The sequence below is a fragment of the Rhyacophila brunnea genome, unplaced genomic scaffold (assembly GCF_057557595.1).
Source record: "Rhyacophila brunnea isolate RB1 unplaced genomic scaffold, BYU_Rbru_1.0 scaffold_134, whole genome shotgun sequence".
Classification (NCBI taxonomy): Eukaryota; Metazoa; Arthropoda; class Insecta; order Trichoptera; family Rhyacophilidae; genus Rhyacophila; species Rhyacophila brunnea.
In genome coordinates this window covers 214,118-238,881 of record NW_028232790.1, presented here as the reverse complement: position 1 = coordinate 238,881, position 24,764 = coordinate 214,118, and the positions used below count along the sequence as shown (strand labels likewise).

Sequence of the window (24,764 nt, the reverse complement as noted above, 5' to 3'; positions counted from 1 at the left end):
GGTAGGTACCTACGAACTTCACACACCTTAGATTTTTTACAAGCAATTTCAACCATATGAGTGTATACTTTTTCAATATTGTCTGTGAAAACACCAATTAGGTAGGTACTTAGACACTTAACTAGTGTAATAAACGTAATCCGATTCCGGTGACATCCTGTCCGGTCGGATTTTATTGCTTATGGTCGAAATGCTTTTGAACGATCACACATTAACAGTTTTAAGAAAAATTTTGACGATATTTTAGCTCAGTATACCCGATAAGTAGCTCGTTACAAAGGTGAATAAATGTATGAAGAAAATCATAAACTAAAATGTCAACGATTATTTCCTCGTCACATCCGAGATCTCGCTATATACGTGATTCTAATAACCGAGTGCGACTGTATATTATGACATAATGGCTGTACATTATACAGCCAGACTAAAATTATTCAAGCCAAGAAGAAAACATCACAAGTGAATAAAAAAGGCTCCGCTTCGAAGATTAAAATACCCAAAGCGAAGAAGAGTACTGATGAGAATAACAGACAGGACTGCTTCCCCAAAGATTGACACACGAAATGATCATGTTCAGAACAGTTACTCTGATGCATTTATGTAAGAGCAATACATGTTTATTTTTTCACTCAATAAGTATTTAATTATCTATTAGGCGCACGTTCACGTTGAATTGACAGGAATATATTGCCGATGAAATTGAATTGATGGGGACAGGAGGACATTACTGGATAAGCTGAATGGAAAGCAATTCAGAAATGTTGGGTGCCCTACGCCAGTGCTCCGCAACCTTTTCTCACCCATGGCACACCAAAGGTATTCCCAGAATTCCGCGGCACATCACAGGTAAAACAATCTATACATAAAAATATGCTGACCCCACATGCTGAAGCGGGCCCCCTATCTATCGCTGAGGTTAAAGACAGTGTGGTACTCTTAAGTAGGTAGTGTTTTTCAAATGGTGTTCGAGATAAAATTAATGGTATTCATTGTATGTTTAGCTATTTTTTGTATTAATTAATACAAACACTCCACAATCACATATTTAAAAATATTAGTATTAGCGTAGTAATATAGCACCGCAGGCGAATTTTTTTTAACCATTAGGGAAAATTTGTAATTTGTGATTATTTCACTTATATGGTTGATCTGCTATGCCCCCCCTGAGCCTGGCCCCCCAGACCAGAGCTTTGACGAAAGAGAAACCCGAAGTTCTTATCACCCGTCAAGTATGACTGATTATCATTTTTAATTATAGCTTGAGTTGAAAAAAGTTGCTCAAATAGAGGTATATGTCGTATAAAATGGGAGCTGAACTGCGATAGCCTTGTCGGAAATCCAAGGATATTCTTTATTAACCGAAATCCAGAAAATACCCAAATGGAACATTTGTATATAACGGTCACACAATGAATTCACATCTTACAATTATTGACTATTTAAGAAAATTGTCCCACGAATACAAAGAAATTGTAATGATATCGGACGGTTGTAACTATCAAAATAGGAACAAGGTTCTCGGGAGTGCATTGAGCGATTTCGCAAAATCCTACAATAAAGTGATAAAACAGTTGTAGAAAAATGGCACACAATGATAGAGATAGAGGCAGACGCTGTGCATTCAACTTGACTTGGACTTGACCAAATAATGAATATATTGTTTAAGGAGAATTATTATTGTTCTAACTAATGTTGCCGTTGTAAATGAGGCAACTTCCTTAACTTGTAATTTCCCCAATAATAAAAAATAAAAAACTTTAGAACATTATTTTAAGCCGCCGATTTTCTCACCTTCCGATTACATTGCGAGAATGCATTTAGCTCGGCCTAGACAGCCATACAAAGTAAATTCTATACATTACGATTTCTTTTACAAACTGATAATGATGATGCCTTCATTTTTCGGATAATAATGAAAACAGAGATTGATGATACATAATCGGTAGGCTTGACTAACTTAAAAAAAGTATGTCTTTCTGAATGTAAAACAACCTGTAAATACGACAACGCAGATTATTCATTAGAGCTTAACACACAATTATTAAAACATTTGTCAACCCCTGGTTTACATAAATATATATATATAGATAACATAAGAAAATATGACAAAAACATATATTATAAACATGTTAGGCGCACAAGGTGTTCATTAACTTTAGACTAGTTTCACTGCAAGGAATATATCACAAGATTGTATGAACCAATTCTCATTAGTGACCTCCCATTTTTCTTGGCGTTATCATATGAACATAAATGAAAGGATCTAGTCATTAAAAATAATATGGACTCTCAGTAAACAAGAAGTCCAGACACTTGAGATAACACACCACGGTATGGAGAGGTGCATGGTGGGCATAGCCCGTAGAGGACAAAAAAACGAAATAAGTGGACAAGGCGACAAACAAGAATGTTTGATGTAAATTTACTAATAATCATAAATGCAGGACAGGAAGAAAAAACATTAGACAAATCTACTTCTTCGAAAGCTAGACGTAACGATCAACAAGATAGTTTGCTTAAATAAGCGCCAGTCCAACGCACACAACCGAGAGGAATGCAATCAGCTTGTATCATTGTAATCAGCAATATTACTAATCTTATCGCCTAAAGATCCTTACATAACCTTTTGAACCAACATGACATGGGTAGGTACTATACAACCTTGTAATTCCAAAGCAGTGACACAATATCGTCAGTCAGACATTAAATCCACATTTATTTCACAAACTTGTATGAATAGATGCATTAGTCCGCTTCTGCTTCCTCTGTGTCGTCATCGCAGTCCAGAACGAGTGGGATTATGTGGTACTGGATGAACATCTGATGCTGCCCTTCCTTTTCAATCATCTCCTGCACCAGCAACACTCCTCGAGAGTCACACTTCATAGCCACCTGAAAGTAAACAAAAAGCTCAAAGACTAGGATACATACTAAGATATAATGTACCAAGATATTTCTAAGAAAGAAGTCAACTCCAGGGATATAGCCGCCAAAAGTAGAGTAGAATAATGATGAATGGCACAAATACATGACCTATTTTCTTAGACTAATATTCTTAGTTGATTAATCATGCACAAGAACAATGCTGTACGGCACATGCTGTTCTTCGTTGTTCTCGTATAAAAATTTTATTCGCAAGAAAAACGGTATAAGGCACATACATGCTACGCTGTTCATCATTATTATCCTACAGGAATTATTGCTTATTGATTTTTTAATTAAGGATTATTTTTATAATAAATTATTATTCAACCGTGTACCCTGTATGAATAACTACATCTTTGAAATAAAATAATAATTTTATTTGCTTTATTTATTCCTTAACATTTTGCAAATGTGCTATTCATCGTTGTTCGTTCACACTCTTCAATTAACCAAACCATAACAGTTTGGATACGCTATGGACAATCAGACAAAAATAATACACATTTTTTCAGTCGTAATTATTTGTTTTCATTGAATTAAGAATACATAATATTACAGATGGTACATGCATAGTTAGTTTTTGTAAATTCATTAAGTAGATTAAAAAAAAAAATATTTTTGAATCTATAAAATATCTAAAATTATGTATAATTTTATTGGCAGATATTTTGTAAATAGACGAATATTTTTAGAATTACGTATTTTGTCTAAGGCAGGTTTAATTGAATTTTAAAAATTAACCAACACCAAGGCCTGAACAAAAACGATGCATGAGTGCGAGTGAGAAAGTATTTGGGGCTCTATATTACGACCGCACACCCTGGATAAACGTCAGATTTCTTTTTTCAATACTTGAAAGCATCTAAGCAAGATTTTTTGAGCATAGACAATCATCGAAAAAACCGCTATTATATGGCGAAAACGCTATTATAAGCGTAGACAATAAGTAAAAATATAAAAATTATTTACAATGTAAGTATAAAATTCAAACATTTTAAATTAATAAAATTCCCCGTTTTCAAAAATCAGTATAGCATAATAGAGTTCCCCAATGCATTTCATAAATTTTAAATATTTATAAAGTAATGAGAACCCGGGGTTCCAGCGGCTAGCTCAGGAGTCCATCGAACCCCGGATTCACAAAAAAAACAAGAGTAATTCAAACGGTTGGAGTGTAAATAAAACACGGTCTTTCGTGCTCGTAACGTGGTCTTCTTATATTTTACATTTTCTTTAAACGTTTACATATTTTGTTTTAACAATAAGTTTCGCAGGTCCTATTCTATCGGAAAGGGGACGCTTACTAATTACTTTTTTTATTTTTCAAACTTCGCGTACCCACGCCATTCCAGCAAAAAGGACTCTCGTGATTGGCCAAATTTTATCGCGTGATCTTTGATTCGGCGAATCACGAGCCTGACCCTGGCGCAGGCGCGTCGAAATTTGGACGTTGCCGACAAGCGCGGCAAAATTTATTATTTTTGAATCCTTATATTTAGTCTTAAAATTATCTCTTTCATCCATCATCATTTTTACTTTTTAAATTAAAAAAAATACTTACGTGGTTGAGCAAGGAATCAGATTAGATGTTTTATGAAGCCGTTTCTAGAGGTCAGGGTTACGTTTCGACTTGAGCTACTAAATGATTATTTTACACCGGGAGAAGCCCGCCTGTAACAGGGGTGTATCAGTAACCTAAGACATTCGTGCACTCACCAAAGCGAACTATTCGCAGCGAATATTCGCCAATCAAGCTCGTATTGGCTTACGGGAAAGAGCACGCGACGTTCAGATTTCGGAAGGGAATTAAGTTATTATCTTACAAAGTTCAATATGGAGCGCTGCGATTGTTTGACGTTTTGGTATCGAGCATTCAAATAATATATCAATAATTTTATATTATCATTGATACAATTATTTGTCTCCGACACTGCCATCCATTCGCATTTACCACATTAAAATAACCCGAAAAAAGCACCCGCATCGATATGGAAGGTCCGGTCAAAAGAGTCTCAAAAAATAGCCAAATATATGACAAATTGATGGCTTTCATTGTATCTTTTGATCCTCTGCGTGAATAAATGTTACGTTTGTTCATTAACAACACGTAAGTAGGGAGCATTACAGCGGCATTGGCTTTTTTTGAGACTCTTTTGACCGGACCTTCCGTACCGATGGTGGGTGCTTTTTTCGGGATATTTTGACGGAGTACTTGGTGAATATTCGCGTTGGTTTGTGCGAGCCTTAAACCTTCATTTAAAAACGCTCTAAATAGGTAAGTAGGTATACGAAAATAAGGAACATTTTTCAAAATAACGTTATAGATAACAATATTTTATATATAAAATTGAGCCGTGTTAACTAAACGACATTGTTATAATTTCTTTAATAGCTTTTATTTACTCTTTGATTAGTGATTGTTCTTATAAGATTGTAATATTTATATCCATAGTCAGTATTCCGTAACCGAGAAAATTAAGATTAAAAAAAATACGAGGTTAGTTTGGTATAATATTTAATATGAAAGATAACACGCTTCATGCATATTTATTATATGTATATTATGCCGAAAGGTAAGTTTTAAGTAGGAAAAGTGGCATTTTAATGAAAACCAGTGACGTTTAATTTCAATCAGTGTGAGCCGTTTTATCGAGGCTATTTGACCGGGCCATTTGTTTGTGGAAGCGAAATGTTAAATATCATAAACTGGAGCCTGTTTTATTTATTATACATTTAATTAAATGAATACAAAATAAATACGGAATACTGACTATGGATAAATATTATTATCTTATAAAAACAATCACTAATCAAAGAGTAAATAAGAACAATTCAAGCCATTTTCACTCGTATTTCTTATTTTATTGATTAAATTTGAGTCGGAATTATCTGAAATAATAACAATATCGCTTTATATAAAAAATATTGTTATCTATAACATTATTTTGAAAAATGTTCCTTATTTTCGCATACTTACCTACCTATTTAGAGCGTTTTTATACGAAGGTTTAAGCACGAGTGTCTTTGTCTCAAAGGTTACTTTATAATTATTTAAATTTTATGAAATGCATTGGCGAACTCTAATATGCTATACTGATTTTTGAAAATGGCGAATTTTATTAGGTAATTGAAAATGTTTGAATTTTATTCATTGTAAAAGATTTTTATATTTGTTCTTATTGTCTATGCTTATAATAGCGTTTAAACCATATAATAGCAATTTTTCCGATGATTGTCTATGCTCAAAAAGTGTCGCTTAGATGCTTTCAAGTATTGAGTAAAAAAATCTGACGTTTCACTGCGGTGTACTCTCGGTAAATTGAGCCGTATTCGGCACCCTTACAATCTCTGCGAAACGCGCTAGAGGAAGATAAAAGGTCTACATATGTGTGAGCTAGTTTCCAAAAGTATCGCCGGCAAATCGGGGCGAAACGCATCACATAGCGTCGATAACCTGCGAGCTCGTGTTGCTAAAATTGTTATTTTTTGTTAAGTAGAAAAGATGGTTCTGTGTGTTGTCTTAAAATGTGGTAGCCGTACTGATAAGCAAGAAGATGGTATTACGTTTCATAGGTAAGTTGATACATGTTCGTGATAATTTATTTGTATATTATTATACATTTTAATATCAGTGACCTAGTGTTTCTTTAAAATAACTTAAATTATGGATATCTTCATCTAATGGTTGCATTTTGACCGCTTAAAAATACTATATAACGTAAAAAAAAGAAAATTATATTTTATTCTGAGCGTCTAGTGCGAGCACTTTGGGCGAGCACTAGCGAAATGGTCTATGGTCTCGAACATTGTAGACGAATGCGTTCGCTCGCCCACAAACCAAACGCAAGGCACGCGGCTTCATTTAGCAATGCAACGGGTGGCGTCTAGATGTATATATAGTCTAAGACCAACACTATTTGCAATTTGTGGTAATGAAAACATACATATGACTGACAAAATTTAGTGTGCACTATTTATGTCAGATTTTAACAGCCTACCTCCACCCTTCGCCACTGAAGTAGATCGAAGTACAATTACAAACCTGGGAAGCCATCGAGGGCCCTCATGATGACCTGGAGGTGAGAGAACTTATAAAGAAGGTTGACGACTTCGCCAACCTCGCAGAAAAAACTGTGCAATGTGTCCGATATCAAGGAAACGAGACAAAATTATCATCAATGTTAATACTAATATATTCTGTAGGGCGTCATCAATTTTTCACAAAACTAGATATTATAAACTCCAGAAACATCTCACTCCAGGCTTTTGAAGAATAGTGTCTGATAAAAACTACATTGATACAGTAATATTAATATGTATCTATAGTTTTTGGTTTTTATGTGTTGCAACTCGGATGCTGTCTTCGAGATCTAGCGATTTCTGTTCTTTGTTTTCAAAGGGAAAAGATATTGTACACCAGGGGGGGCAAACTGCGGCCCGCCGGGTATTTTTTTGCAGCCCGCCATCATTAATTGTACTTCTGATTACGAATAACTTTTTTATATATTTTTTAAAAAATATTGACAATAAATTAAAATTTGAAGAATTTGTTGTTTCGTAAATGTATTATCTCAGTACGTCTTCCTTGCGTCTCGTCTCATACTATGTAACCACTATTTTCTTCGTTGAACATCGTGACACATTTAAATACTTTTAACTCCACGTTGCAAGGAAAAAAATATATGCACATGATATGGTAAAAAGTTTGAATGGATTTCAATTAAAACTCAAGTTATTCCTTCGACAAATATCGAATAATAACGTGGACCACTTTCCTACTTTGAAGTTTCTGAATATACCAGAATATAAATTTAAAGAATATGGTAAAATTATTAAAGCTCTGAATGACGACACAAAGATTTGGTGACTTCCGAAAAATTGAGACAAGTTTAGCAATAGTACGCAATCCATTTTCCTTTTTATTGATCTGCAGTGTGACACTGATTTAAGAGAATCGCATCGTCGTGAAGAAATCTCCAAATTTTGGAATGCCCTTAATTCAGACAAATTCGGCCAACTTAAAGATTATGCAGGAAAAATGTTCGTTATTTTTGGATCTACCTATATATGTGAACAAACATTTTAGATCATGAACCTCAATAAAAATTCTTTACGATCAAATATCTCCGATGCTCATTTACAAGCAGTTTTGAGAATATCAACTAAATGTTAAAAAATGTACAACAGTTTCATTCATCTCATTAATTTTTTGTAATGTTTATTTTTCGTGATAATAAATAGTGTGTATCTAAAAATCGTATTTTACTTGCGGCTCGCCGCTCATTTTGAATTCTTGAATTTGGCCCTCCATCCAAAAAGTTTGCCCGCCTCTGTTGTATACAGAGGTAGGTAGGTTATTTGCAAAAGGCAGCAGCATCTCAGTCATTTTCACATGACACGTACAACTTTAAAAGTTGGACAGATACATATTTCCAATACCTATATAGTAGACGTCAATTTGCATTGTTTTGGGCAATCAAATTTTTACCTCATTCCCCGATTCCTGAATTAGATGAATTAAAATATCTCTTACCTGAGGCTCAACTGTGGTAAAGGTGAAATGCAGATAGTCAGAAGATATTCGCATCTGGATGACCTCGGAAGACTTCTCCAGGTCGCTGAGCACGACCAGCAGCTGTGGTCCTTTCACCAGCTGAGTGGCTTGCTCTGACACGTCCTCGTCCCCTTTGAAGTACATCAACTCATTCGCTTCTTGCGTTTTTATTTCACAGTCTGTCACCACATCGTCACCGGTCAGAGGTTCCAACCTAAACAAACAAGATTTACTTAGCATGTAGATTGGCATTTATATTCTTTTTTTTGAAAAGGGACTTTCGACTATTTATGCAAAATTTTAAATAAACATTGTTTGCGCCAATATTCTCATAAAACTTTTACCAAACATTCCCGACCATATACCCCTCCAATTGTTAATGTCAAAAGACACATCACCAATAATTGTTTAGTTACAATTCAACCGCTGCCGCGTTTACAGTTTTCAATCATAAACTCATTGCATGTTTTTTCCAGAAAAAACTTTATGGCGACATCTACACCATTGACTGTCCCACCCATGGCCCCCACATCCTAAAGCGGGCCCTCAGGCTAGGATCTTTGGCGGCACCCCTACCCTCTTAAAAGCAGTGTCACGCACTATATTAACATTTTTCAAATTGTGTTTTAGGTCAAATTAAAGGTACTTTTACAGTGTATTATTAGCGATTTTTATTACATCTACTTTAATCATGAAGTTGTCGAGTATCGACACACACTATTAAAAATTAAATCACACAATTATATAAATTAAAATGTTAATGTCCATGAACGATAATGGCGACTTTTTTTTAAAACTATTAACTCTAATTTATAATGTATATTTATCTCACTTATTTGATCAATCCACCAGGCCGGGCCCTCCCGAAGCCCGGGCCCCCAGACTAGAGCCCTGTCAGTCCCCCCCTTATGGGGGCCATGGTCCCACCCGTAGATGATAGACTATCCGCATGGGAGGCGAACCTAGCATCTGACGGCCTCGAAAATTGGGTAAAGCCAGAAGAGCATCATATTCCACCTGGAGCCAGTCTCAGAACAGACTGAGAACCATGGTAAGGCGCACCCGAGACATGGTGAAATGGGGGTTCTTTGATGATCAAACCAGCGAGTGAGGTGAAATGCAAAGCGTGGAGCACCTATTTTCATGCAAGGCTTGCCCTGTAAGCTACAACTTCGACGAGATCCTACAAGCCGAAGAAAATGGTGTTGCCTTTGGTAACTTCTGGAGCGACACATTGTAGCTAGTGAAGACCCGACACGAAGAAGAAGATAAACTCATTAACAATTGGCAGAAACAAGTGCAGGGTGACTCGCCGCGAAAGCGATAAACATAACAAAAATCAAAACAAGAGTACGAGTGCGTGATTCGGTATCCACCGGGAGCGCTCCTGTAACCCAGCAGTCAATCATGAAAATATTAGTGCCTAGAATACATCCCTGTGTTCTCTATTCTCCACAAAACTACAGCTTCCTCAAATAATAGAGTCCAATCAAAAATATCGCCAAACATGATTCATTTTTGCCCAAATTTTGGATTGTATACTTTCCGTATAACCTCACTAATTGCACCAATGTAAGATAACTTATTTTCAGTTAAGTATATTGTTTCATATAATGTCGAACGTTTAAAACTTCTATCTTGATATATGTTCACACATGTAAATAAATTGAAATCTTTCTTAGTTAAATCATATGCCAAAGAATCGGTGAAGAAGACTTACAAAAGGAAGAGAGGTTCCCTGTTGCCCTTGTAGTACATCTTGAGACTGCAGTCCTCGGACGATCCGAAGATGTTGGGACATTCCGTTAGCACTGTCACGTTGACTTTGAAGTCCACATTGTACTTCTCGGGCACTCGGTACTGGCTGAAGTTGGCCACAGAGATGTACGCGGAGGCCTGCACGCACTTGCTCTGCTCGACCGTGAACTTGAGGCCTTGTTGCGAAGCACAGAACGTGGCCCACTGTAGAGGATTAAAAAAATAATTATTGTAGTGTTAATGGCATAAACCAGCGATTTCCAAGCTGGGAAGCGCGGAGGGTAGCAACGGGAGGCGCGAAAAGTTTAACACAATTAATGTAGCCACAGGCTTGCAGTTTGCAAATACATAGTTTATAAAACGGCCGCTAGTTATAAACTACATAAAAAACAGTCCTATAAAAGGTTGTTTGCAAACCTGTCTGAAAATATGGAATCTAATTTTATAATAGCTCACTTCAATACTATTGTGAAGCGCGCTGGCTATTTCGTGATAAAATGAAATAAAAGGGTCAAATCGTAATGTTGAAATTTGAGGCAAATTTGTTATAAATATAAATCAATGAAAGGACCACTAATGCTTTCATTGAATTAAAAAGACAAAGTGAAGGTATTCATAAAAAAATGGAGCTTTCGAAAAAATAAGTTCGCCATGTTTCCACTTTTAAATGATTTCTGCACCAGATATATTGAAGCAAACAAAAATCTATTTACCGAGTTCATGGTTAATTTTCTAATGCACTTTTTACATTATTTCATTAATAGTAAAAATGATACACTTAAATGATAACTCCCGTATATAATTTAGGTACACATTAGTGCACCACACTGCCCTTAACCTCAGCGATAGGTAGGTGGGCCCGCCAAAGATCCTGGCCTGGCTGCCTGCTTCAGGATGTGGGGCCCACGATAGAATCCATTTGTCAACGAAGATGAATTTCGATTGAAATTGATTGTGCTAATGAACACGCACATTCATCGCATGAAAAACAAATTAATTTAAAAATTCATATAATATAGGTAGTTAGTAAAACATTGTTTATTTTTATAATTATCTTTTTACGTTTTATTAAGTCGTATTCTTATTTGTCCGGTGGTTGTTTATTTAGTACAAATCTTGCAATCGAGTTTTTACTAACTTCCCGACTAGCTAGACATTTGAAACTTTTTGAATATATCAGAACACGATGCCAATGCTTTATATACTATTAATACTTTTAGCCATCTTTAAGTAGAATTGAATTCATTTTCAGTCAATTCTGTTTTGTATGAAAAGTTATTTCGGAAGAAATCCGTAATCCAATCCACTATTATTGGTTGCTAGGGGTCTGGGGTCCTAGCAACTAAATTATTAATATATACGTGTGTTACTATGGAAATCAATATGACATATCAAAATGACATTTCAGTATTATTTTTATCAAGTACAAATTTTTTTGATCATTTAAGCTAGTCAAGTCAAGTTTATATGATTCAACAGAAAATTAAAAACGTTGTTTATAAAAAGTTCTTTTTATCTTGTAATTATTTCATTTTTGTATTAGTACATTCTTAACTAATTAAAAAGGTGTCTGTATTATTTAATGAAACAAAAGGGGGGGAGGCGCCGAGATCAGTTTTTTTTTAAAGGGAGGCGTAGTAACATAAAAGTTTGGAAACCACTGAACAGTATTCTGGCATCAGAGAAATAAATTTATTTTTGTAATGGGATGTAATTGAAAAATTTCTAAAAATATAACCGCATATTTCAAAGCAATGAACATCCTACTTAAAATTGATCCTGATGAAAAATGGATGTAATTTTATTAGTATTTTTTATCTTCTAAAATTGGAATCAAGGCCTGAACAAAAACGAACCATAAGTGCGAGTGAGTAAGCATTCAGCATGCTTATAGCTCCGCATAATGCGTTAGAGTAAGGTAGAATTTCTAAGGCTGAATTATATTCTTTGTAAACGTCGCCAGTAAATATAGATTTAACTGATTACATTCATTTAAAAACTGCGAGCTTGTGTTGCTGAAATTTATTGTTTTTGTGTTAAAAATAAAGTTGGTGGTATACATTTTTAGTTATTTTAGTAGAAAATATGGTTTACTATAATGTGTTTAAATTTGGTAGTCATACTGAGAAGCAACACAATGGTATAACGTTACATAGTTAAGTTCATAATAATAAAATCGGGGCTCTAGTGCATTTTGCTGAACGGCCAACCTTCCATGATAGTCCTAATTCTTCACTAAATACCAAATTTATCTTTAAAATGAGTGTTGAAAATTGAACAGATACGAGGGCATTGGTGACTAAGTTGAGTAAAATTTCAACTTAAATATGACAGAAATGTGAAACGGTTTGAAGCCAGATTCGGTTTATTATTTTATGACAATCCGGCCATAAAACGCGAATGTCTTCAAATATTACTAATATACAGTTTCATTTACGTGACATGACTTTAATGCATTGAAAATAAATAACATGATATTCTCTAACACGTATTTAAATTTCTCCACACTCGAGAATCGCACCTACTTACAGTCACACGCAGAAGCCTACCCCCCTTATATTCAATATTCGGCAGATGAGGTTTCATTCACAAATGATCATTTATTTCTATTCCCGAACAAATTATTGATAAGTTTTGTTCAAAGGACAGTAAAAATAAATTGCCATGATAGATCCTAAGCGGAGCAAATGGTCCTCCACAGGTTGGAGATTGTATTAAAACTTTTTCTACGAGGAACAATAATTTATACCCATTAATTAGTCCAACCTGTTTTTATGAAAATAGTAATGACACTTATAATACATGGTCCATAGGATATACTCCAAGGTAGCTAAAATGCCTAAGTAACCTATATCCTTTCATACAAAGCAGTTTAATGTTTGAATCCTGATCAATACACACATGAAAACTGCCCATTTAATATACAGTCGAACTCGGTTATTACGATCTCGGACATCGCAAGATCTCGGGTGTAATGAGGAAACTATGTTGACATTTTGGTTCACTGTTATAATGAGCAATTTATCGGAGCTTATACCGAGCTAAAATATCGTCAAAAATTTTCTTCAAACTGTTAATGTGTCAATCGTTTAAAAACATTTCGACCCTAAGCAATAAAATATAAACTGACAAGGTGCTGCCGGGATCGCATTACGTTTATGACATTAGATTAGTGTCTAATTAGCTACCTAAATGGTGTTTTCGCTGACAAAAATGTTGAAATAAGTAAAAAAATCCCAGGTTTGTGAAGTCAGTAGGTGCAATAAACTTCTTTTGTAGTTTATGAATGCCATGCTTGTTTCGGGGATTTTTTATTTTCGACTTTTTTTTACTTTTTGTGTAATGTGACCCCTCATTTAAAAATAACTATTCTCTGATATAATGAGTAACGCTTACAATGAGCAAATTCAGTCAGTCCCATCTTTCTCGTAATAACCAAGTTCGACTGTAATATAATATTGAATATTTACTGACCTCTTGAAAATTGATGACCTTCAGAACAGAGCAGAGCATCTTCACATTGTTGAGAAGCGCAGTAAAAATGTATTCAGAACCTCCCAGAAATTCATCTTGCGTATCAAACACCATCTTGATGTTTTATAAATTAATTGTCCATTATTATTATCAGTGTTTTATTTAATTCTGAAGCAAATCATCAATTGCATAATATATAGAATTCGTTATGGTACCGTACTGGATCTGCGTAACGCTCTGCTCCACGCACTTCCCAAGCACCCGCGAAATACTGGAGGCGACTTACTTGGGGTAATGTGCTTACAGATTTGGGACTCCTAGGCGAGCTTTGTGGCCTATTCCCGTTATATGGAGTAGCTGTCTGTAGGTAAGCATGATTTTGTCTGTGAGGCCCGGCCTTGGTGGCTTCGCGACTGAGCGAGGCCGGGTTGGAGATCTCAGGGGTGTGGTCTGGAGTGGTATAAAAAAGTAGATCAAACTTTACGCACGCGTCCGTCAACTTCCGGCCGGCTCGCTTCCTCTTCAGTCCGTTGTCTTCACTTCCTGGCACCCGCCATAGCCTGGAAGAGTTTTGAGTATCACGGCTCAAAACTCTGCTTCTTGGCAGTTGGCAGGGGAGGGTTTCGGTCCCGATTCGGCGGCGATTTCTCGCAGAGTGATCCGCATGTAGATCTCTTCGGTTTTTTGGAGGGTCTCTTTGGCTTGGGCGAGCAGCTCTTCGAGGAAGATCTTCATTTTCTTGTTAGCCAGATCAACGGCGATGGTCGACTGATGTTGAATCTGGCTGATGTCCTCTGATGGTTCAGGTGTGTCTGGCTTGTTTGGAGTCTGGGTGATTCGATTCCAAGTGGTTTTATTTAGTCTGGGTTGAGACTTGGCAGTGTGGGCTGGTTTTCCATCTGGGTTTGACGTCTTGATAGGGCTGGGCGGTCGCGTGTCAGGTGATTGTATTTCTGACAGCGCACGCATTGTCCATCCGGGAAATTGCGTCGAGGTGTTTCAATTGACACCCTTATCTGCATGACTCGTTGGGTTGCAAATATTTTCAGCCCTTTGTCGGTTGATAAGAGCTTAACAAGGACTAGAGGCATTGGATGCTTGCTCGTCCCTTGGGTCATGCGTGTTGTTGAAATTATCGGCAGTTTTTTCTCGAGAAGGTCGTCAGTGATGTCATCCGTCCTAGCATGAGACGGAATACCCCTGACGGAGACCTTCAGAAATTTGTCTTCCTTAGGTGTCAGGGCTGATGACTTGCGAAGGGCTGGGATCTTGTATGCTTCCTTCTTGACGGGCGGCAGCGAGGGTACCTTCTTCGATTGAAAGTCAGCATTCCCCGCCGCCGACCGATGAGACTGGGGCTGTATATCCTTGCTTGGGGTTTTTGGCGCTTTTGATTTGATGGCCATTTCCCTGAGGGCTTCTAGGTCTTCATCATCTTCATTCGCTTTGTGGTCGTCAGCGTGGGCAGGGGCGGAGGCTTGGGCTTTCAAGACTGTTTGAGCGTGCTCTTGAAACGCCGCCAGCAAACAAGATATGAAGCGGCAGGTATTCATGGAGCAATGGCGCTTTTTTGCTAGACAGCTTGCGGAGCTCCGCCCTGATGTCGGTAGTGGTTTGATCCATGGTAGGTAGGTGGAAGAAGATTCGCGGCTGGTGGTCAGTGGTAGTTAGGTTCACTGGTAGTGATGGTCTTTTTGTAGAGTCGCTGTGTATTGAGCGGCCTTTCAATCCAGGTGGAAGATCGAAGAAGGCGGTGTCAGACAGTGAGCGAAGTATCGGGCTGATTTTTCACTTGTGGTGGAGCTGCTTACAGAATGGTGCGAGGGCAGCTTGACCGAGGGCGAAATGTCGGTCGAGTCAGAGTGATTTGGTAGTTCACACGGAGCGGTCAGGAGCGTTTGTCGTGCGACTGGTCTCGGCGAGTGCCAGTCAGCGAATGGCTCGAGGCGAGCACAGACGTCAACACTTTGTATTGAAGCGCGGGACACGGACAGTTGTTTATCTTCGGAACAAATCGGTAGATTTGGTCTGAGTGTCCCTTGATTTCGGCAGCGATACGTAGGCTGTCTTCTAGCGAATAAAAAGTGATTGCGTCGGGTCTATCGATGATCTCGCACCCGCGTTCAAATATGCTTGCGAATGTTGAATAGAACACAGAAGGACATCGTCATCAGATACTGAAAAAAAATGAAACAAATCCAAATTAGCTTCTACACACCTACACACAATTGGGAAATTTTTATGTATGCAGTTGGCCGTATCGCAATTTACTGTGAGATATTATGCCGGGTCCACACTGGCAACATGTCGCGCGACAACCTCATTAAATTTTACAATAAGTATGATAATTATCGTAAAATTTCTTACGCAATTATGATAATTATTGTAAAATTGAACGAGGTTGTCGCGAGACATGTTGCCAGTGTGGACCCGGCATTGTATCGGAAATAGATGACTATAGTAAAGATCAAAACTGTAATAAAATGGAAAAACAAAAGAAAATAGGTAGATAAGTAGATGTCGGATTACAGTACACTCTCAGTAATCCGCCACTCGATTATCCGACAACTACTATAATCCGCCGTTATTTTTACTAGTTGAAAGCAAAAATCAAGCTCTATAATTCGCCGGTATTCGATTGTCAAATTCAGTAGTCCGCCACGTACAAGTATACAACGCAGATGAGACGGGTTTATTTTGGAAACTTCTCCTTTGTAAAATGTATGTTTATCGCGAAGAAAGTAATGTACCAGGTAGGAAAGTGTCCAAGGACCGCATTACAATAATTATGCCGTGCTCCAATGCAAACTGGACACACAAAATGAAGCTTTTGGTCATAGGGAAGGACAGGAATCCAAAGTCATTCAAGAATATCTGCCTCACTGAACAACTGGATGTGTCAAGTGATTTACTGTTTAATATTTAGTTAATAAACTTAGTTTATAAATATGTATAATTTAGTAAATACTTGATTGTGATTATAAATAAAACCGTAATTTGCTAGTAGAAATTTCTAAAAAAAAACTATTTTTACGAAATACCTACCTGTTTTAATTGTTACCATATTTTGTATGTATGCACTATAATCCGCTGCTTTCACTAATTGGGCACTTGTCTGGTTTTTGAGGTGGCGGATTACTGAGAGAGTACTGTACAATAATACATAAATTTACATAAAATTCTGGTAGGTGCTCATAAGTATCAAGTTGTACTTGAGTATCAAATATCTGATAATGACAGTGTATCAGAATATATTTGCTACCTACCTACAAATAAATAATAAATTAATGTTCTTATTGAATCTAATAAAATCGCAACTGTGCAATACTCATAAGAAGAATGCATAAAAGTCTCAATTCCATCACTTTCTGGTAAGACAGCTCACAGTGAACTGTGCTCTGGCGAAATGTAATGTAGGTATACAATTTACATGTACCTAATCCTAGTTAATCCTAAGTTCCTTAATCCTATGTTCTAGAATTTGTAAACAGTGGAATAATTTTGATTGTGGTATTGGCATTAGAAATTCTTAGAGTCCATCTTCTATAAACTGGCGTGCGATTCTCCCCCCCCCCACGCTTCAGCATCCATCTCGTTCCCTCCCATTGAAAACTTGCAACAGTTGAAGGTGATGTGATGGCACAATGCTTTCTGTGTGATGCCAGTTTATAATATAATACAGATTAGGTACTAGAATTATTTTAAAAACCCAATAGGCACCTAGGTATATTGTATTGAAACAAATTCATTTTATACAATGGCATGACATCATTGAAATGAATTCCAAACAATATGTTCTATTTATAGATGTGATGCAGGTCTCAGACTAAAGTTTGCCGTTTTTTTTTTACTTATACCCATTGGAATGGTCTGAGCAGAGAAAGCATTGTTTTTTCAAAATAAAATAAGAACATTCTCGAAAAAGAGTGAAAGAACATGTACCTACATAAATGTAAACATATTAATATGCTCCAAACCAATTTGAATGAATTATGAATAAAAAATATACAAGCAGTCCTACCTACATAGTACATAATTTGTCTCCAGAAAATATGAAAGAATGTTGAATATACAAAAGTAGATAAGAGACTATGAACAAATAAATTCAATTGCATCATCTTTATCTGCATGGGCAGTTTACTCGGAATTTAATATTACTTATACCTGTAAAGAATGCCTCAGTATAAATTTGTCAAACCAATCTTTGCTGCTTGAAATTTCTTGATATACCTACCTACCTAAGTGACCATACGTCGCGTTTTTAGGTAGCCCATCCCGTTGTCCCCAAGCACAGCTTCGGGAATCCGAAATGTCCCATTTTAAGAAAGAGAGCAACCCACAGAAACAATTGGGACATATTTGAATAGGCGAATTTAACCAATGGATGTCTTGATTTAAAAAGGATTTATTAATAAAACTATTGTATCCAAGATACAAGAAGTTTTTAACGCTTATTCACTTATTTCTAACTACATTACACCGCAAAAAGTGACAGAATGGAACACTGGGAACGTTTCAACCGGAAGTCGTTGGGTGGAATTGCTCAAACACGTTCCCACCAATAATTTGAATCATAAGAACTTTCGTATAATTATTAATACATTCTATGTCCGCCCAGCACTACTGCACTGGTAGAAAGAGTATTTTGTCTTATAAATAACTTGTGGATGATTAAAAAAAACACAATTGCAAGTCGCAGTTCTTAAAGCAATGTTAATTACCAAAGTAGGTAGATTTTAAGAAGTTCTGCAAAGAATTTCATTCTTATTTGAAATCAAAACCAGATAAACTTAAGCATACTTTTAGTCCTCACAAAAATATAAGATCACACAAATTATTTATTTTCACGTGTTCATTCCTGTTCTTTTCATTATATGTAATAAATAAAAATTATGAATGCGTGTTTTCTTGAATACACATAGGTATTACCAAAAAATTGTCAAAAAACCATTTGGGTTGGGTACCCCTGGTGAAGAAGGCTAACTTATTCTAACAATTATAATACTTCGATATACCTACCTAATACAAACATGAAAAACTACCCTCGATAGCTGCCGATAGCAGTCTTGTGTATAGAATAGATGTGCTGGTTTTAATAGCACCTGTACACGTGCACGGATTTATTGGCACTAATAACTGTTTACAGTCTACAGTACAGGCGGGATCATTCTCATATTTACATTTAAACTGGGTTTATTAGAAGTTAATATACCTATAAATAGTTTACGTTTTAGACCATTCTTTCTCAAAGTGGGCGCTGGAGGCTTTCAGGGGAGCAGTAGAAGGCTCAAAGAAAATTAGGGGGCGTTAAGGAAATCTAGAGGGGCGACGCCAAACAAATTCTATCTATAAAAATCCGACGGAATCTAGACACGACTCCACTTGAGATACATACCAGACTGGATGTTGGATCCTTTTTCAAATGTCAACACAGCAGGATCATCCCAGTTAGAAGAACTTATAGAACTGATAACAAACGAAGAATTAAAAATTAAATTCTAGAATGGCTACCAAGAATTTTGGCTGCAGAAGCGAATCTCTCTGTACCCTGGGTTATGGTCGGTTGTCCAACGATTTCTGATAGCATTCCCATCGTCGTATTTGTGTGAACGTGGATTTAGTGATGTAGCAACGTTGCTAACTAAAAAGAGAATTCGGCTGCAAGTTACTGAATGTGGCGACTTATGGCTGTTTTGCTGTTTTAATGTTAATTCGAGCCTGATATTAAACAAACTTGTTGAAACGTATCAGATTCAATCTTCACATTAGATAAGTTTTAAATTCAAAGCCTTCTTTTCATGTTAATAAAAATACTTCTAAATATGATAAAGTATGAGTTATATTTACTCTCATTGAAACATTCTTTGATCTCAGAAATAGGATATGGGTCAGACCATTGCTGACTCAAGTAGAAAGCCGATACATTTACAATGACCGGTCCTACTTTTTCAGCCCCTCCCGTTGTCTATGTATGAACTGTTGCTTCATTGCTTGTCATTATTGTATAGAGTGCTCATCCTGACGTGTCTGTCATGTTCACACAGGGAATGGTTTGATTTGAATAGATAAGTGATACATGATACATAATACACTAGCATAAACACACCTTCTACAATAATGTAATGCATAGATCAATGCTACATATTTTTTGGAAATGGAGAATACCTGAGTCATCTGCGCTTTGCCGATGAGATAGTAATTTTCTCGCAAGACTCAGAAGACTTCCAAAGCAGAATGCAGGAACTCGCTGAAGTAAGCAACAAAGTATGTTTGAAAATAAATTTAACAAAGACGAAAGTCATGTTCAACGGCTTTGCGTGCCAAAAAGAGATCCTCATCAATGCCACTCAGCTCGAACAGGTGAAAAGCTACATCTATCTGCGACAAAAAGTGTCTACATATGGATGTATATTTGATGAAATTGTTCGCAGAGTCAAACTAGGCTGGAGTGCTTTTGGCCGCCTGAATTAGGTCTTCAAAAGTGACCTTCCACTGTGCCTAAAGCGCAAAGTGTTCAACCAGTGTGTGCTTCCCGTGATCACGTATGCGTATGAAATATGGACCCTAAGTAAAAGATAGATCCAGAAACTTAGAGTAGCACAACGTGGTATGGAGGATCTCAATGCTGAGCACAACGCGAAAGGACAAAAAGAGGAATTTTTGAGGAGAGTTTGCGATGTAATAGAGTTTATTAAAAGCCTTAAATAGAGATGGGCTGGACACATAGCTCGAAGAAGAGACAATCGTTGGACAAATCTAGCCATCCAGTGGCATCCAAGAAGTACAAAACGTCCGCAAGGTAGACCTAGAGGCCGCTGGATCAATGAAATGATAAAAGTTCTGCGGAAGTACATGGCAACGCAACGCACAGGACCGAGAGAAGTGGAAGGAGTGGATAGATTCAGGCTGATGGATGATGATTATTTATTAAAGAAATATGTGATTTTAGTTTGTTTACCGGATTCTTTTAATGATTTTCTAATACCTGTTTAAATTCCGAGCTTTGAACCAATCCTTATGTTAACGAAAGCGAGCGTTTCTTTTTAAATAAAATTCATGCACCGATAATCCGCAAACCGGATAATGGGGAGTTAGCTGTAACTATTTTTTATTATACAGTAAGTAGCACGGGTTGTCAACCGGGTCCGTACCGCCCACTAGTGGGCAGTAAGGCTTCCGTGGTGGGCGGTGGGTGATTTTTGCTTTTTTTGAAAATTTGGCTTCACAATTTTTGTTTTTCGGCATAGCTTTAAACACATTGTGATCGGATTAACTTTTTTCATTGCTGCATTTAGAAAGTAACACTTGCCTAATTGCAAATTCTTAGAATTTCATTCTGGGAACCAAATGCAGGCTGAAATGATGCTTTATCTTTGCAAAAAGTGCTAAGATAATGCCCACAGATGTGCAGCTGTTTTCGACCAGGCAATATTTGTTGTCCTCTTCCTTAATTCAATACGATGATAAAGAAGAAAGAAGTGACAAACGTTTTTATGTGTTCATTGTGTGGTGCACAGACAACATCTTGTGGCTAAGAATTTAAGTGCAAGTCTACACTCATCGTTAAATATAATAATTAAGGCGGTTAATAAGATTAAATCTAATGCAATTTTGACTTTTGTGCGAGGACAATGATGAGCAATTAATCAGGCTACTTTTACACACAGAAGTTCGTTGGCTCTCTAAAGGTAGGTAAATGCCTGTCTCGCTTTGTAGCATTATATGACAGTATCGTGCAGACTATATTTTTTTTACCAATATTACCTAATACCAACCTTGTGCTCGGTTTAAATTAAGTAAATTAAAAAATATATTGCCAATACAAATTCTACCTCCAAAGCTGCATTTAATGTTTAAAAAATTTGGTAACATTTTACAAAATGATTATAATATAAATTATTGTATTAAATTCTGCAGGTTGGTTTATTTATAATAGTCGATGACTATTTAGATTCATCGAAGTCGCCTTTATTTATAGAAACGCTAACCTACTTATGAATCATAGAATTACATAATATATGCTGTCAGTTTGTGGATCCATGGATACTGAGATCTTTTATGGATTGTCGTTCCTATGTATAGGTTTTTCGATTTTTCAAGCTCTCTATTTTATTAAGAGCGTACATAAGTAAAACGGCAAATAATTTTCAACGTAATTTAATTTCAAGGTAATTTCGGCCGCGTTGCCAGTCGGAGAGCGATAGTCGACCTGCGAGCACGTCAATTTGTTTTGTGATGGCGTCAGAGGAATATATTATTAAATCGTGAAAGATGACTAAAAAACGTTCCGCATGTACTTGAATAAGAAAACATATGAATATACTATTATTATTACGAATATAATAATAAACACAACTTAAAAGGACGCATGTTGAATTTTTATGACAAATTATATTTCGTTTGGCTTGCTTCATTTGCACTAATCATGATCATTTTAGAGTTTTAGACCATGCCTCAGCTGAGGTATAGCCTTAATTCTTAGAATAGAATTTGGGGAGGAAATATGTAAATTAGTAATAAGTACATATTATGGATCCTATTAAAAATACAATAAATTTATTGAAGAAACCGTTGTTGGTACAGATTTGGAATGTCAGAATATTATGTGTTGAGTGTTATTTGACCTGGAAATTCATTTTAGGTAAGAACATAAAATTAACAAAGTATCTTGTGTATAATTTTACATCAAGTCAAAAATTGAAGCAAACGACGCATGGGTTTTTAGTGCACTTTCAATTTTAAAACAAGCGCGACAGATGAAACAAAATGGCAGCAATTGAGAGCCTTTGCATTACGATGGCATTAGATTCTTTATAGTTATCTGCATGGCCCCACAAGAGGGGGACTGACAGGGCTCTAGCCTGGGGGCCAGGCGTGGCGAGTCGACCAAATAAGTGATATAAACACACAAATTTGCTCTAAAAGTAAAAAAGTCGGCTGCGGCGCCATTTTCCTTCAATTTTGGTTTATATTTTAAAATATGTGATTCTGTGGTGTAATTTTTAATTATCTCATTACTTGATAACTCCAAAATTCAAGTTGATGTAAGTATTAAAATACTAAACCGTGAACGCCATTTGGAAAACGCTACTGTAGAGTGCCACGTTGCCTTTATACTTGGCGATAGGTAGGGGGGCCCGAGAAGATCTTAGCCTTGGGGCCCGCTTCAGGATGTGGGAGACATGGTCATCACAATGAACATACAAAACAGCGTTGCCATCTTTTCAAAGTGGAATTATAGTAGAGCCTCCAAAATTATAGTATTTGGGGAAAAAATATAGTATGCCTTGGCATCTGTTGAAAATGTATAGGTTTTTTGTTTCCCAGAAAAAAAAATAATGGAGAATTTGAGAAACTCCCGAGTCCCCTTTTTATTTAGGTACCTCTTCCAATCAAAAATGCTTACCGAAGAATTCAAGAAATTTCATTTTAAATTTAAGGCAAAGTCAAGGGATTTTTTTTACGTTTTTCAAGCATTTTTTTTCCAAGTTCTCTAAATCTTCTCATATTGCGAAATTATAGTACATATTTTGCAGCAATTTATCGAATGAAAATATCGAAATTTTAGTACTTATATATATATATTTTTTCCGATATTCAAAATTATAGTATTTTGTATATATTATGTACCTGTACATTTTACGCGGACCAATATCGTCTCTGTTCTGGCAGAACACACTAACTGGAGAATACTAGTTTTGAGTAATTTGACTTTGAAGTTGTTAAAATGTTTGAAATGGTCTATCATGTGAGTTTATTAAGTAATCGTAAAAAGGATAACTTTAAAATAAAGACTGTTTATTTATTAAGAAGGTTTCCAGACGGTAAAGTTTTACATAGGGAACGTTTTGGTATAACTAACTCAATATGTCATTTTTTCGAATTAGTGTCTTCTGCCAGAACAGTGACGATATTATAGTACAAATACTATAATTATAGTACGGTTGGCAACACTTTACAAAATGGCATCCATTTTGTATAAAAAGAACTCGAAATGGCGACTGAACCGATGGCCATATTGATAGCTGAATTTACCAACTTTACCATGCTTCATGAGATAATTTCAAATAATGTATTAAGGCCCCTTCTATTAAATGTCAAAATTGTACAAAACCAACATACCCAGACAGTTAATATGCAGGTAGGTATATGAAAGAAAATAGTAGGAACATGTGACAATCCAGAATTTTAAAAACAGTCCTACAAGAGAGTTCACGAGATATTTTGTATTAAATATTATATATTATCATAATATATGAATTATTAAAGTATTTTATATTAAAATAAGCGGAATTAACATCCAAATACAAACCGCAAATCGTTTATTAACCGGATTATGGATAATTCCCGCCTTTGAAAATTTCACACAAGCAGTAAACCAAGACAATAAAATTGAAAGTATTATGTCCACACGATGATAAATAGTTGATATATTTAAAAGTAAGTACCGAGGTTTTCCAGAACATAGCAAAAATTTGAAGCTAGCTTGCAAGAGCTTAGTGCTAATCATTTTTTTTCCGACCATGTCCGATCCTAATAGGATCATATGGGCCTCCACAGAGTAGAAGTTTGTATTAACAGATTTTTGTTTTTTACGAGAAATGGATGTCAGCCACTTGCTCGACCTATTAGGTCCATACCCTGACTCACCCACAGATTGAAAAACAGACCCAGGATTCGAACCTGGGACCCACGGCGTGATAGTTCAACGATTAAGCCGCGCGGCCACCGTGGGTCATATTAATACTCTGCATCAAAATGCGAATTAGTAATAAGCTTTAGTACCTACCTACATATTATTAGGCCTGTCACATTATTCAGATTCGTTTCTGGTTAATAATTGTGCTCCTGAGGCAATTCAGGAATCAATGTAACAATACCTACATATTATTATCAATAGGTACATCAATTTAAAAACACACACAAGTACAAACAAACGATGGCACAGTAACTGATTTATCGAAATCCGAAGGATTGATGGTCCTGTCCTGTTCGGTACACAAATTAAAAAATGTATGTAGGCTTCTAGTATGTTCTATGATAGAAAAGAAAA

At 36.2% G+C, this 24,764-nt stretch overlaps 1 protein-coding gene across 1 annotated transcript in view; it reads right to left on the bottom strand.

Moving 5' to 3' along the window:
• The window catches only part of LOC147076037 (cell cycle checkpoint protein RAD1-like), a 57,684-nt gene extending 43,838 nt beyond the window's left edge, over window positions 1-13,846 (bottom strand). Inside the window, exons 1-4 of the mRNA XM_085941741.1 lie at window positions 13,712-13,846; window positions 10,200-10,441; window positions 8,459-8,693; window positions 2,729-2,892 (exon numbers count right to left, since the gene is read on the bottom strand). Coding sequence (XP_085797867.1) covers window positions 2,746-2,892; window positions 8,459-8,693; window positions 10,200-10,441; window positions 13,712-13,825 — 738 coding nt within the window. The 5' untranslated portion in view covers window positions 13,826-13,846 and the 3' untranslated portion in view covers window positions 2,729-2,745. The remainder of the gene's footprint in view (window positions 1-2,728; window positions 2,893-8,458; window positions 8,694-10,199; window positions 10,442-13,711) is intronic.
• Window positions 13,847-24,764: the final 10,918 nt, after the last annotated feature.